The 15824-nt window shown below is 39.4% G+C and overlaps 1 protein-coding gene across 1 annotated transcript in view; it reads left to right on the top strand.

The window, feature by feature from the left end:
* The window catches only part of CSPP1 (centrosome and spindle pole associated protein 1), a 114067-nt gene that overhangs the window by 9837 nt on the left and 88406 nt on the right, over positions 1–15824 (top strand). Inside the window, 2 exon segments of the mRNA XM_080646347.1 lie at positions 12799–12902; positions 13260–13283. Coding sequence (XP_080502473.1) covers positions 12799–12902; positions 13260–13283 — 128 coding nt within the window.

Below are 15824 nucleotides of genomic sequence, written 5' to 3' on the forward strand. Positions count from 1 at the left end.
TAAGCAGGTTGTTGTGAAAGAGCTTTGTCTTGTAAGAAATAAAAGGTATTTTTAGAATCCTGGTAACTCTTTCCTTTCTGAAATCTTACATGTGACAGACCCACTACATGTGAAATATATGTACTAAGAACCTTGTACTTTTTAAAAAATGCTATTGCCTTGATTATGATTTATGGAATTATAGCAGTATAACTAATAAAAAATTAATTGAAAAATTTGAGTGAGTGTGTGTGTGTGTGTGTGTATGTGTGTATGAGAGAGAGATTGAGAGGGGGGGTTAATTATTGAACAAAAATGGACTTGCTTTTATTTAAAAATCAAAAAATATGCTTAATGGATACAAAATGCTCTTTAGTGAAAGACCATATCATTATTTTAAAAAATTTTTTATTTTTTGAAAGACCATTTTAATTGTTAATGACTATATATTAGAATTGTAAAGAAGTTAATATTGCAGCTATACTAATTCTTTGATTATGGTTTGGTATGACAATATTTGGAAACTTTTTACCAAAAAAATTGTTGATTATAAGGGGATGTTGGCCAAGAGATTGAATAGTTAGTGGGCTCTTTGTCTCTACTAGAAAACCAGCTCTAAGTGAATGCCATGCTTTTAGTGTTCAGTACATAGATAATGCTTTCAATTCTGATTTTCTTAAAAATTATTGGCTAGTATACAGCTTTAGTGAACTTAAGTATTATACATATTTTGGTTAAGTTCCTTAATCTCTAAGGCCCTCAATTTTTTTATCTGTAACATAAAGAAGTTGGATGATCTTTTAGTCCTAAATTTTTCTGAATCAAAAGTTTGATTATTCCAAGTATAATATTTTAAAAGTGTAATGGCAGGTTTTCTCAAGCACTAAAGTCAGATAGAATTACTTTGAAATTCTGGGGTTGCATGTTGCTTTGGGCTGTGGATGTCATGGCTTTGTGACCTAGCACACGTTATTTAAGCTGTTTGTTTCCTCGTCTTAAGAATTGGCATCTACCTTAAAAGGTTTTTGTGGCAGTAATCTTCCATATATGTAAAATCCTAATATGCAAAGTGTCCCCTTGGGAGTTTGACCGAGAGTTCGATCACTTGCTATGATGTGTGCTGACCACCAGAGGGCGGTGCGGAACAAAGGAAGGCCCAGCCAGCAGTCGGCAGTTGGGGAAGGGAGTCCCTGGTGGCAGCCTCTAGGGACCCTCCCCGTGCACGAATTTCGTGCACTGGGCCTCTAGTTGAATACATGCGAAAAGATGACTGCACATAATTGATGGACAATAAATATTTTTTCCCCGACCTCTTTTGCATCTTTTTTTTTTTTTTTTAAATATATTTTATTGATTTTTTACAGAGAGTAAGGAAGAGGGATAGAGAGTTAGAAACATCGATGAGAGAGAAACATCGATCAGCTGCCCCCTGCACACCCCCCACTGGGGATGTGCCCGCAACCAAGGTACATGCCCTTGACCGGAATCGAACCTGGGACCCTTCAGTCCGCAGGCTGACGCTCTATCCACTGAGCCAAACCGATTTCGGCACTTTTGCATCTTTTTTAAAAGTCAGTTTTTGACTTTTGAGAATTATATTAAGAATTATTCTTTTATTAGATTCACAAATGATGGTGAGTGTAAAATTGAAGATACAATGACCTCTGCTTGTTTCTTGGGGCTCTGTTCTAGGCCCTGTTTTCATTTCATACATTCTGGTCTTATTTAACATAAGTGTATTCATGACTTCTAAACCTCTATCTCGTTCCCAATTTCTTTTATGAACTCCAGATCTATCTATCTAATTTCGTACTGGACATCTTGGATGCCATGACCTCAAAATCAACACGTACAACATTGATTTTGTTCCTCTCAAACTTTTGGTGCTCTGGGGAGCTGGTTGCCTAGTCATCCTTGACTCCTCTCTTCCCTTTATAGTCTACAGCAAGTAATTCCACAAGTCTAATTGATTCTGATGCCTAAACCTCAATAAGTTTACTTTTCTCTAATCCCATAGATGTTATTTTATGTGGGCCTCCATAGTTTCTCACTTAAGATTTTTTTCTTCCTAGTGTTCTTTTGTTTTACAGTCTACCCTCTCTGCTCAGTCCCTGCACTGCCCATTGATATCCTTCCAAAAACCAAATCTGATCGTAGTCATTCTAGTGAGTCATTCTAGTGAATTATCGTGAGTCATTCTAGTGAATTATCACTAGAATGACTTACTGCTTCAAACCTTTCAATGGCTGTTTGTTTCCTGTATGATGATTTTACCCTTTTATTACTTTTACCACATTGTGTTGGTCATTCCTGCCTTCTGTTCCTATAGCATTGGTTTTCCCTTGAAGAATAGTTTTGAACTTGTTGTACTTTCTATTGGCTGCCAGCTTGCCTGACACTGTATATTCACTGCCTAGCACAGTGCCTGGTACTGTGGTACTTAGAGAACATATTTTGAATGAAGGAGTGAAGGTCTCCATTGCAAAAATAAATAGTTCTCTTGGATGTGTAGGATTTACTTTTCATGGAATGTTTTCTTTTATGGCCAACTGAAGCATTAATTATTTTTTATGCTCATTGAGTTTTATTAAAGAAGAACATGTAATTAGACTAATTTTATAACTTGTCAGCATTCAGTTACTGACCTCTTGCCTGAATAACTGTGGCCTTAAAATTAGATTAAATACGTAATTTTTGATAATGGGAAAATAAAATTTTGCAATCGAGAGTTTTCCTTTGATGTTCTTATCTAAGAATTATAAAACAAACTGGAAATAAAGATTAGTTTTGGAAACTATATATTGAATTAAAACTGTGATACCATACTTTGAATGAGTAATTAAGCTATTAGGAATGTATAAATTGGCAATATTTATTTTAGCTAATGAAAGCAATCTCTTGATAGCTCATAGTTCAACTCTCATGCAACAGTACATTTTTATGATTTTGTAAATTATTGTGTTAGATATTGATGATATTCATGGATAAGGCTTATCTATGTGGCTCATTCTTTCACCATTGTACCTCTCACAAAAGGATTTGATGAGCATTACAATGACCTCTGACACCAACTACCCAGAGTCTAAACTTCACAGATTAAGGGCACAGTCCTCCTCAAGACTTATCTTACCTGAAGCACCAGATGCAAGTTCAGAGGTCCACAGGCCATCCTTACTTCTATCCAGCCGGCTACAAATATGGGGGGTTTACACTACTCCTCAAGTTTGATAATTCACTAGAATGACTCACAGAACTCAGGAAAGTGCTATACTTACTATTATAGTGTTGTCAGAGCAAAAAGATAAAAATCAGAACCTGCCAAAAGGATAGACACATAGGGGATGGTCTGAGAGAGTACAAACATGAAGCTTCTGTCAACCTCTCTGTCATCAGAGAGGGATGCGTCACTCTGTCAGCATATCAGTGACAGTGTAAAGACTTGTCAACTGGATGCTATCTGAGCTTTGGCGTCCAGTGTTTTTATGGAGTTTCATTGTGTAGTCGTGATTGATGGAATCGTTGCCCACATGGCTCAATCTCCAGAAGATTTGAGGTCAAGCTGATGTCAGATGGCTCAAAGGTCCAATGGTCTAATCACATGGTTGGTCTTTTCTGGTGTGACCAGTTCCCATCTGTGCCATCTCTTTAGCACAAACTACCTAGGGGCTCACCATGAGTCACCTTATTAGTATAAACTATCAGGTATGGTCATGGGGATCTACTACAAAGACCTTCCTATCACTTGAAAAATTCCAAAGATTTGAAGTTACCTCCCAAGGTCCACTGCCATTTGTGCCCAGCTTTGGGCCACCTAGTGGGAGCTACAAAATGATCTGCAGTTGGTTGTCACTTGTGCTGGGTTTGGAGGGACTTGGGAGAGGCTATGCTGCAAATTGAGGCCGTTTGCCACGAGTTCTGGGCTTGGGTGCATTTAGTGGGCACCATGATGTTAGCGGAGGCTAGCTGTCACTTATGCTGGGCTTGTGGCTGCTTAGTTGAAGCTGTGTTCCAAGCCAACACTAGCCACAGCTTAATGCCAGCCTTGGGGCCACCTGATGGGAATTACAAGGCAAGTTGAGACAGTTTGTCACTCGTGTCAGGCTTGGGACACTTAGCAAGAGGTACACGTTATGCCAAGGCCAGCAAATGCTTATTTGGGATTGTGGACCTTGAGAGATTTTAGGAAAGTTCACAGCATCAGCCAAGGCAGGACAATTGTGTGAAAAGCCACTGGAAGCCACTCAAATGGGGCATGCTATAGAGGAGGGGTGTCAGGGAATAATCAAGGCAGGGTAAACGTTAGCCAGGTTAATGGAGAGCTCTGATTTGGAGACTTCCTGTGTGCCTTCCAGATGGGTGAAGGGATTATTCAGCAAAGGATCAATGGCACCTACCAGCGCTTCTGTCCCAGAGATAGCTGCCCTGACCTCTGCCCCTCCATCCCTTGCCCTGAAGCCTGTCAGTTTAGCTCCTCTCGAATATCCCTGGTGATTTTTGACCTCCTGCCAACACGAGTCCAGAGTGAGTCCAAGTGCAGGCCCCTCAAGAGGAACACCTGGGACCCCAGCAGCCCTTTATCTCACTTGGACATAAACCGTGCCAGTTTTCAGAGGCAGATGTTATGGGGACTCCTTGGCTGTTTTACCCTGGGCTGGGAGCCCAGTGTGAAGCTGGGACTCCTCATCCTTCGAGGGGGCACTTCTGAAACTGAGATATCCCTTCTGATTCTTAATCATTGCATTGTGGATGCAGGCCTGCCCATTCCGCATTTCTGCCTTCCACCAGTCTCGTTGTGGCTTCTGTGAATTATGTTTAGCTAGTTTTCAGGTAGTTCTCAATGGTGATTATTTGGTTGTTCTATAATTTAGTTTGAATTTTTTTTAAAATATATTTTTATTGATTTCAGAAAGGAAGGGAGAGGGAGAGAGAGAGAGAGAAACATCAATGATGAGAGAGAATCATTGATAGGCTGCCTCCTGCACGCCCCCTACTGGGGATTGAGCCCGCAACCCAGGCATGTGCCCTTGACTGGACCCCTCAGTCCGCAGGCCGGCGCTCTATCCACTGAGCCAAACCAGCTGGGGCTAGTTTGAATTTTGAATACTGTTGTGGGAGGAGGTGAACACAGTGTTTACCTACTTTACTATCTTGACCATCCTAGTGCGGTAATCACTTAGGAATTTATAAGGGATTTAGGAGCCCTGTGTTAGGAGTGGGGTCAAAGACAAATATTAGAATAAGAGATGCTTCCAGTGTTCTTATCACTTAGAAAATTAGAAGGGTTTTAGGTACTCTGTGCCAGAACTGGGGGTAGAGACCAATCCATATATATTCTATTACCTAACAGCTTCCCAGTCCTGCCTTTCAGTCTTGTTAAAGCAGCATTTTGTATAAAATTTCATAACTAGAGTCTCTTCTTTTTCTATATATGGTAGCATATATCCTGTTTTGCATTTGAAGGTAGTACTTTTGTGATTAATAGCATAGGGACACGGCCATGACCTCTGGAGAATAAGAAGCAACCTAATGCATCTGTTGACAAACCTGGAGCAGTTACTGTCTGCTGCAAAGATTTCCACTACAGGTGCCAGAGAAAAGTGTCCTTGCCCTTTCTGTTTGTCTGATGGTGGCAGAGAAGATTGAATGGGGGAATACAGGAGGAAAAATGGTAACAGAGGAATGAAACATGGAGAGAGAATTTTTGCAACTCAGAAATAATGTTGTAAACAAAGAAAAACCTGTGGTCTTTCCCCCCCCCAAAAAGAATCTGAAATTTGAGTTAAAAAAATCAGCCTAGTCTGGCGTAAAACTGTTAATAAACCACCTTATCCTTGAGTGAAAGGAAAGTTAATTATGTACCAAACTGATTGGTACTTGGAGTAGATTATGGAAGGTGTCAAATAGCACTTACTGTGTTATATTGAAATTATTAGCCTCCTTGTTTCTGGTATAGATGCGCGGTGCCTTTGGGCAAGCACATATACTTCTTAACAGAGCTTGCCTATTCTTAGAAAGGCCTGTCTGTAAGGCCTGGCCCTTGGCTAATGTCTGGAACTTAGCTAGTAAACAGTTTTCTGTACTGATAATAAAACTTTTTCTAAATGATAAGAGTAGTTCATTGTCCCTGAACTGTTTGTATAAACCATGTGATTTATGCAGAAATGGCTGCTTTCCTTTTGGGGAGTCTGGTAGTGCTAGTCAAGAGTGTGCCTATATGACCATCTCACAATAGAAGCTTAGGGCACTAAGTCTGTAATGAGCTCCCCTGGAAGGCAACACTTCACATGAGTTGTCACAACTTCTTGGAGGAATTAAGGGTGTCCTAGATGATTCCACAGGGAAGAAATCTTGGAAGTTTGCATTTAGTTTCTGCTGGGCTTTGCCCCATGTACCTTTTTCCTTGGCTAATTTTGCTTTGGACCCTTTCACTGTAATAAACTGTAAATGTGAGCATAATGACTTCTGCATTCTTTGAGTCTTTCTAGTGAATCCCCAAACCTGGGGGTGGTTTTTGAGGACTCCCAACACACTCCTTTTCAGGTTCCTTTTCAGCGCTCTCACCTCTAAATTTTGGGTACTCCAAGAATTTGTTTTCAGTATCTGTTGTCCCTAGGCGTTTTTTTCACTGTTCTGGGCAGTATTTCTCACTTTTATATCAGAATGCCATTGTTCAGCATTTCAGGCTCCAAAATGCACTGGATTTATTTTGTCTGTCATGCTGTGAAGTCATTTTGGAAATTTGCAAGCAAAAAGACTACAGATTACTAAAGTAAGATAAGAGATTTTACTCTATTACTAGAAATTATTTTATATGATATTTAAAAATTCATTTTAAATACAGTTAAGTTTAAGGAAATTTGGAAAGAATTATAAAGAAGAAAAAATTACATTGTAATTTAAAAATAACATCAGAGCTCAGCTGGTGTTGCTCAATGGTTGAGCATCAGACTATGAACCAGGAGGTCGTGGTTTGATTCCTGGTCAGTGCACATGCCCAGGTTGTGGGATGTTCCCCAGTAGGGGGTGTGCAGGAGGCAGCTGATCAGTGATTGTCTCATTGTTGATGTTTCAATCTCTCCCTCTCCCTTCCTCTCTGAAATCAATAAAAACATATTTAATAAACTGTCAGAAAGCAAGCAATAGCAGAATTTTACATTGCAGAAAAGTTCTAGAGTTTAGACTAAGCTAAAAAATGTGGAGACTTTTGAAAGTAGACAAAAGGAAATAGTTGATTTTGTTTACTAATTTTTAGTTGCACTTTCTAATTACTTTTTTTTTTTTTTTAGCATATTTAATCTTGGGTTTCTCTCTCTCTCTCTCTCTTTCTTTTTTGTTAATACTCATCTAAGGATATATTTTCCATTGTTTTTAGAGAGAGTTGAAGTGAGGGAGGGTGGGGAGGAGAGAGAGAAACATTGATGTGAGATATACATCGACTGCCTTCCACAAGCACCCTGACCGGGGGTGGGAGCAAACCTGAAATCCAGGTATGTGCCCTTGACTGGGAATGGAGCTTGAGATTCTTTGGTGTGCGGGCTAATCACTGAACCACACTGGCCAGGGCAGTTCTTTTATTATAAACTAAATCTCAGACATTCTACCTTTCTTGTTCAGTTTGTACAAGTGGGTGATTTGTAATAATACCTTTATACTTGAAGTTTGAGTACAATGTTCTACTCAGTTAATATATTCATGTCACCTGCTTAGGTAAAGGCCTGTTATTATTTCTTATAATTTGTCCTTTATTCATATATAATGCTTTCTCAACCTACCTAATAAAAGAGTAATATGCAAATTGCCCGTACCTCTGCTACGCCCACAAGCCACGCCCACAAGCCACGCCCACCAGCCAATCAGGGGCGAATATGCAAATAAACCCAACCAAGATGGCTGTGGCCACAGAGCAGGAGGGAGGCTTGGGTTTCCCCAGCAATGGAGGAAGCCAAGCTTTCTGCACACCCTGGCAGGCCCAGGCCTCCACTCCAGGCTACAAAGTTTCAATTATAGAAGATGCATAAACCCAAACAGAAATGGCGGCAGCCACGGAGCTGGAAAGAGCAGGAGGCTAGGGTTGCCCCCGGCAATGGAGGAAGCCAAGCTTTCCGCACACCCTGGCCTGCCTTGGCCTCCGCTTAAGGCTACAAAGTTTCAGTTGTAGAAGATAAATAAATCCCAGGTACCAGGGCCTCCACTTGGGTTGCCGGGGGGCGTGGTCGGCCTGCAAACCACCACAGGCCCCTCACTCAGGCCGCCCCATTCCCCAAGGGAACCCCTAACCTGATCTGGGACACCCTTCAGGGCAAACCAGCTGGCCCCCACCCATGCACCAGGCCTCTATCCTATCTAATAAAAGAGTAATATGCAGATTGACCATCACTCCAACACACAAGATGGCTGCCCCCATGTGGTCAAAGATCCTGCCCCCATGTGGACACAAGATGGCCAGCAGGGGAGGGCAGTTGGAAGGGACCAGGCCTGCAGGGAGGGCAGTTGTGGGTGATCAGGCCATCAGGGGAGGGCAGCTGGGAGGGACCAGGCCTGCAAGGGAGGGCAGTTGTGGGTGATCAAGCCTGCAGGGGAGGGCAGTTAGGGGTGACCAGGCTGGCATAGGAGGGAGTTAGGGGTGACTGGGCCTGCAGGGAAGGGCAGTTGGTGGGGGACCCAGGCCTGCAGGGGAGAGCAGTTGGGGGGTACCAGGCCTGCAGGTGAGGGCAGTTAGGGGTGACCAAGCCTGCAGGGGAGGGCAGTTAGGGGCAAACAGGCTGGCGGGGGAGCAGTTAGGCATCATTCAGGCTGGCAGGGGAGTGGTTAGGGCAGCCATGGGCAAACTACGGCCCGCGGGCCGGATCCGGCCTGTTCGGCTGTTCTATCTGGCCCGTGGAGCCGAAAGAGCGGAGGGTTCTCTTGCTCTCCCCTCCGCTCCTTTACTTTGAATTTATATTAGTTCACACAAACACTCCATCCATGCTTTTGTTCTGGCCCTCCGGTCCAGTTTAAGAACCCATTGTGGCCCTTGAGTCAAAAAGTGTGCCCACCCCTGTGTTAGGGGGTGATCAGGCTGGCAGGCAGAAGCAGTTAGGGGCAATCAGGAACGCAGGCAGGTGAGCAGTTGGGAGCCAGCAGTCCCGGATTGGAGAGGGTACAGGCTGGGCTGAGGGATACACCCCCCCCTTTCCTGTGCACGAATTTCGTGCACCGGGCCTCTAGTGGTAATATAATAATGAAAAGAGGAAACAAAGTGTTCCATGGTAATTGTTTTATAAAGTATTTATTATGAGTGCTATGTTAGAAGGTATATTGATTTTAAAAAAGATTATATACTTTAGTTTTAAATATTATATATAACTCACAAATACTGCAGAAGCCAAATACTTGTAATTGGTGTAGTTTTGAAGCATAATGTTAATGTTCTTAGAGTCATTTCTGTTGTACTTGGTGAAGTGACATCACATTACTCTAAGATGACACTAAGGCCTTACTTGCCACCAGAACCTCCAGAAGACAGCTGCTCTGAATAAGTAAGTCGCACCATGTTTCTTAGCTCATTAAGTCCACTGAGATGCCATTGTAAATGCATAGCTTTAGGTGAATATTTAAACTGTTCCATGTAGTTCTTAATTTTATTTCTATGACCTACCTTTAATGCCATAAAATGATGGTGCTAGATGACAAAAATAAGAATTAAAAAGTTAGTATTTTCTGTTGACTAAATCTTAAATTAATAAAATTTTAAATAATTCAGAAGACATTATATATTACTTTTTTTAAAAAAAATATATTTTATTGATTTTTTACAGAGGAAGTGAAAGGGATAGAGAGTTAGAAACATCGATGAGAGAGAAACATCGATCAGCTGCCTCTTGCACACCCCCTACTGGGGATGTGCCCGCAACCAAGGTACATGCCCTTGACTGGAATCGAACCTCGGACCCTTCAGTCTGCAGGCTGACGCTCTATCCACTGAGCCAAACCGGTCAGGGCTATATTACTTTTTAAAAAGACAATTATTATAATATTATTTGAATCAATGGTAAAAAGCAAATACTCTTGATAAATAAAAGTAAACAGTATGAACAGTATTTTACAAATGAAAATGAATCACATTTTTTTTCTTATTCTTTCACATAAGTCACCAAGCAAAATTGAAAAACAGCCCAGGCAGTGTGGCTCAGTGGTTGAGCATCAACTCATTGATTCCCCGTACCTGGGTTGCAGGCTTGATTCCCAGTAAGGGGCATATAGAAGGCAGCTGATGGATGTTTCTCTCTTATCGATGTCATTTCTCTCTATCCCTCTCCCTTCCTAAAATCAACGTATTTAAAAAAATCGAAAAACAGTAGTAAAAGCCACCTTAAACTTATGACTTTTCAGAAAGCTGTAAATTACTTGTTCCCTGAGAGGAAAGCTCAACATGTTGGGAGGCATCATCCTTGCTGCCTGTTGTCTTTTTCTCTTTGACACAGTAGAGCATCCTTTGTGACTACGTAACTACAGATAGGTAACTCTGGTTACCAGTAATTATGCTTCCTCTCTCTATACAATCAGATGAAAAGCAAAAAGGAAATATTAAGAATAGTGTGTCCTTCCTCTCTCTTTCCTTCCTCATACTCAGGCATTTATTTATTCATTCACACCTTAATTCAGTGAACATTTCTGGGGTACAAGTTGTGTGCCAGTTATTATAAAATTGAATAAAGCATGGACTTGGCTTTAACGGATTTAATAAGTATGTTTTTATTGATTTCAGAGGAAGGGAGAGGGAGACAGAGAGAGAAATATCAATGATGAGAGAGAACCATCGATTGGCCTCCTCCCACTGGGACCAAGCCCACAACCTGACATGCGCTCCTGATCGGAATCAAATCCGGGACCCTTCAGTCTGTAGGCTGACACCCTGTCCACTGAGCCAAACCAGCCAGTTTATAGTTTAGTTTATTTTGTGGTACTCTATTCTTTTTTTTTTTTTATATATTTTATTGATATTTTACAGAGAGGAAGGGAGAGGGACAGAGAGCTAGAAACATCGATGAGAGAGAAACATCGATCAGCTGCCTCCTGCACACTCCCTACTGGGGATGTGCCCGCAACCAATGTACATGCCCTTGACCGGAATCGAACCCGGGACCCTTCAGTCCGCAGGCCGATGCTCTATCCACTGAGCCAAACCGGTTTTGGCTGTGGTACTCTATTCTTAATGTAAGAATTCAAACATTCTCTCTGTAGGCTTAAATTCTGTATCTTTAAAAATAAGGTTTAGATTCCTTTGTGAGGAAGAATGCCTTTCTAGGATGAGTTAAAATTCCAGGCATCTGGAATGTTTTAGATTCTTTTGGAAAGAAGCCTGGGAACCTGAGTGAGAGGTGTCCTAAGGAATCTATACCCTCATTCCTGAGGAGTTAAATAGGCCAGAAGTGTTTATAAAGAGAATGCCACAGTGTCTATAGTGGGAAGTGGAATTCAGTATCGCAGAAAAATCAATAGATACACATTAATATTTATGCTACTTTGGCCTGTTTGCCCCTGAAATAGCTCAATGATGTAATAAAGCAGTGATATGACACTTTCATGATAAGTTCCCATCATTTAGCTGCATTGTGAAGACTAAGGCACACAAATGGTGATCCTTATCAGTTCATACAGCAGTCATTTACTTTATCTATATTGGTTGTTGCTGACTCTAAAGAAATTTTTTATTTTGTTTAGAAATAATTTTTTTTATACTATAGTATTACATTATAGGACTAAAAAAGGTGGGCTTTAAAAATCAAATACTTATCTGATATCTGTACTTATTGACATAGTATTTTAGTATTTAAAATATTCAAAAAGTATTTAATGTGATAACAGCTTTATTGAGGTATTATTGATATAGCATAAAGTTTACCCATTTCAATTATATAGTTTAGTGGTTTTTAGTGTGTTTATAAGTTGTGCAGCCATTATTATTGTCATCACCCAAAATGTAATTTTATTTTTGAACTCTATGAAAGGAAAAACCTTGCTCAAAATTGAAATTTTTCTTGAAAAATTATCCTTTTACTGAGTTTCTGTTTGGGATGGTGAAAAATTTTTGATAGTGGCGATGGTTGCACATTTTGAATCAACTTAATGGCACTGAATTGTTAAAATGGTAAATTTTATATATATTTTTGCACAATAAAAGTTAATATTCATTTATGTGAAATCAGAATTGGTAGCTAAACTTTAAAAGTTTTTGGAAATTTCAGTCTGAGCAACACATGGCCCTAATTTTTCTCAAACATGTCATAGCAAGGATATTCTTATAGGTTAAAAATCATGTTACTAATTTTCATATTGAAAACAGACATTAGCATGTTGTAAGTATTTTTATAGAAATTTCAGTGGAATTAACTGAAGAAGTAAAGCTTTTCTTTGCTTTAATTTTTCTGTCCTTGAAAAAACAAGATGCCAAACAATGCAGAACTATTATATAAAGGAGGAATTAGTAAATATAACACACACGCACACATATACATGCACATGCACATATGATAACATAGAGTAACTCTTTGTAGATGCATAAAAAGTTTCTGGAAGGAGTCAGAAGAAACAGTAATGTTAGTTGTTCTGGGCAGGAAAGCTGGGTGTCTGGGGTTCATGGGTAGGAGTGATATTTTCCAATATATGGATTATTACCTATTAAAACATTTTAAATAAAAATTTTATTATCCTCATCCTAGTCTCAGAATCAGCATGACTATGTTCCTTCCTATACTGTGCTGTTACAGGAGAGTGTATTGAAATTAAGATTGGTTTGAAAATGAGCTACATTACTTTAAGAAGTTGTTTTCTTTCTAGGACTTGATTATGGATTGAGTTTACCACTTGGGGAAGACTATGAACGGAAGAAACATAAACTAAAAGAAGAATTGCGGCAAGATTACAGACGCTATCTTACTCAGGTAAAAAGTTCTGTTAATTAGTTGAGTCTTATGCTTCAGAAGTCATCGAGCCCTGCAACCCCGGCATATGCCATTAACAGGAATCGAACCAGTGACCTCTTGGTTCATGGATCGACACTCAACTAGTGAGCCACACTGGCCAGACTTTAAGTTTTAAAATTCAATTTGCTTTTTAGGTTATAAGGTTATTTTAAACAAGCATGATGTCTGTAGTCATCCTAAGATATTCTTAGTTTTTAAACTACTTTATAATGTTTGTTCCAAATTTATAAATGCTCTCTTATTTATTCTGATTTTCACATGGAGAGAAAGGACTTTGAATACATTTCATCAATGGTTTGTTTCCCTTGACTTTAGGGTATTACAGAAGCAAAGAGAAAGGTAGGGTTGCCTGCAAAATGTTCTCCTTTAGATTTTTAATTTTATTTTTTTAGATCTAGTAGCTTGCAATCATTGGCATTTATGATGTTGCTGCTCTATCATGGGCAAAATAGCTTCACTTGTGGTTTTGAGACTTTAGAATGGCACCATTTTATAATTTTGCTTTTAGCAAGATGACATTATAATTTTCCATTAATTCAGTTAAGCATTATTTTTGATTTCCGCTTTGCATTTGTTTTGTTGTTTTCTTATGCATTCTTTAGAAATGTTCTGCATCTGTTGTAAGTCCATTTGTTTTCATCATGCAAGTTTTGTTCTTCAAATTATGCTATAATCACATAAAGATTGATAAAATAGTAGGATTTTCAAGGTACTTTAAGATGTTTTTGAACTATGTGTTGTCAGGATTTGGATGACTAGATATTTTTGCATCCAAACATGTAAATTGCATTTGTAAGTGTATATTGGAAAATAAAGACAGTCTTATAGAACTATTTTTAAAAATAATCTCTCACATCCATTCAGCATTCAACCAACACTTTTTAAACACTTACCATGAAGATGAATCAGGTATGAATCCTGTCTTCAATGGGCTTAGAATCTAACTGTAGAGATAATATTCATACAAAAGTGATAACTCTAAATGAGAAGGGTAGTATGATTAGGAAAGGCCTCAGTGTTATTTTGTAAGGCATGATAGGATAGAATTTGGATGTTCCAGAGAGCATTCGAGAGAGGAGGGAAAGCTTTTTGGATGGGGAGGTTAGAATAAAGGGGGGCTTGAGGGGTAGACTTTAGCTTTATATGAATGAGGCATATCAGGTTTACCAGCCTGGCTGAGTTAGATTCTTTTTGAGAGTAGTAAGAAGTATGTAGATAGAGAAGTTAGGATCTGGTTAGAAGGCAGTAAATTTTTAACTTGGTGTATAATAGGCAGTGGTGATATACCTGCTTGAGCAGCCTATGAGGAGCTTTGTAACTGTTTTAGGACAGTTAGTTGTATATGTTAGAGACTCTTATTGTCCTAAATTAATACCACAGATTTTTAACTGATCTCCTTCAATTAATTCTTAGACCATTCTCCATGCTGCTTTCCAGAATGATCTTGCCTTTTACTGATTTAAATACTTCAGTGTCTTTTCACTCACTGTCTTCAGGATAAAAATTTGAATCCTGTAGGATGGCATATGAGGTCTTTCATGATCCAGCCTGCCTCCCTGGCCTTGTACCTCATTATTCTCCCCAAGTCCCCTTTATTGGGTGGGGTTTTCCTCTGATGGCTATAATTTTCACTTGTGGATTTTATAGTACTTCATAGATGTATGATTTTAAACAAAGAATGGTGGTGGGAGGCATAAGAAGAAATTGCCTTTAGTAAAGGGAAAGAGGTCAAGGAGTAAAAATGTTTAAATTCAAAGGACTGTGAAGTTTTTGATGTTGGATTATCAAGAATGTAGTTGTGGTAGAGGAACAGTAGTTCCTTAATATAAAAGAGTCAGTTTTGGTTGATATCTGAGAAAGGGAGAGTGGAAAGGAAAGCAAAGGAAAAGGAAAATGACATAGGATATGGGGATGTGGCTGCAGTGGCTTCCTTGACCCCTGGATTATGTACACTTTTCCAAGTCCCATTCTTTCTGTATTTCTTGTGGCTTTGGGACCCCAGGCTTGTAGATAGCATGAATATTTTAAAAAAATCAAATCTTTAAACTTTGTTAGAACCATTAAAACAATTACTATATCTACCATGTTCTTTCGTGTTTTTAGAATAAAAGACACTTGACCATCTAACAATGCAAGGAGGACATATTCTCAGAAGAACAGTTGTTAAATTGATTCAGTAAACTTATAATTTCATCCCAGGCCTCTCTCCTGAACCTCAAATGTTTGTATTTGGCTGCCTATTTGACATTTTCACTTAGAAATTTAATGAGTATCTCATGTTGAACATGTCTAAAAGGGAATTCCAGATTTCTATTTTTCCCAATTCTGTTTCCTAGAAACCTGGACCACCTGTAGGCAGTTCTTTTTATATATTTACTAGTAGCCCTGTGCATGAATCCATGCACTTGTAGCTCACTGCCCCACCCTGCCCTCTTGTAGCTCTCCACCCACTGCCCTGCCCTCCTGTAGCTCTCCGCTGCTTGTAGATAGGTTGTGACATTATGGCGCCCTGGCTAATTTGCATATTCCTTTATTATTAGATTTTGTCTTAGCACTTATCACCTTCTAATGAACATGATGTTTATTCTTTTTTGTCAGTTTCCCCTGTTAAATGTAAGCTTTAGGAAGGTTGGGTGTCTGTTCTCTTCAATGATGAGTCTCAAATGTATCAAACAGTTTTGAACGTAGTAGGCGCTCAGTATTTATTGAATGGATGAATGAATGGTTAAAATTCTTCTTTTTTTTTTTTTTTTTTTTGCAACACTCATTGTATTGGCCTTATTGTTTATTTTTTACATTATATTGAAAATTTCAAATATCATCCTGGACCTGGATTAGGAGTGGGGAATTGCTCAGTGAAGGAGTGAGGTGTTTTATCTC

This window comes from Plecotus auritus, assembly GCF_963455305.1.
Source record: "Plecotus auritus genome assembly, chromosome: 11".
NCBI classification, from domain to species: Eukaryota; Metazoa; Chordata; class Mammalia; order Chiroptera; family Vespertilionidae; genus Plecotus; species Plecotus auritus.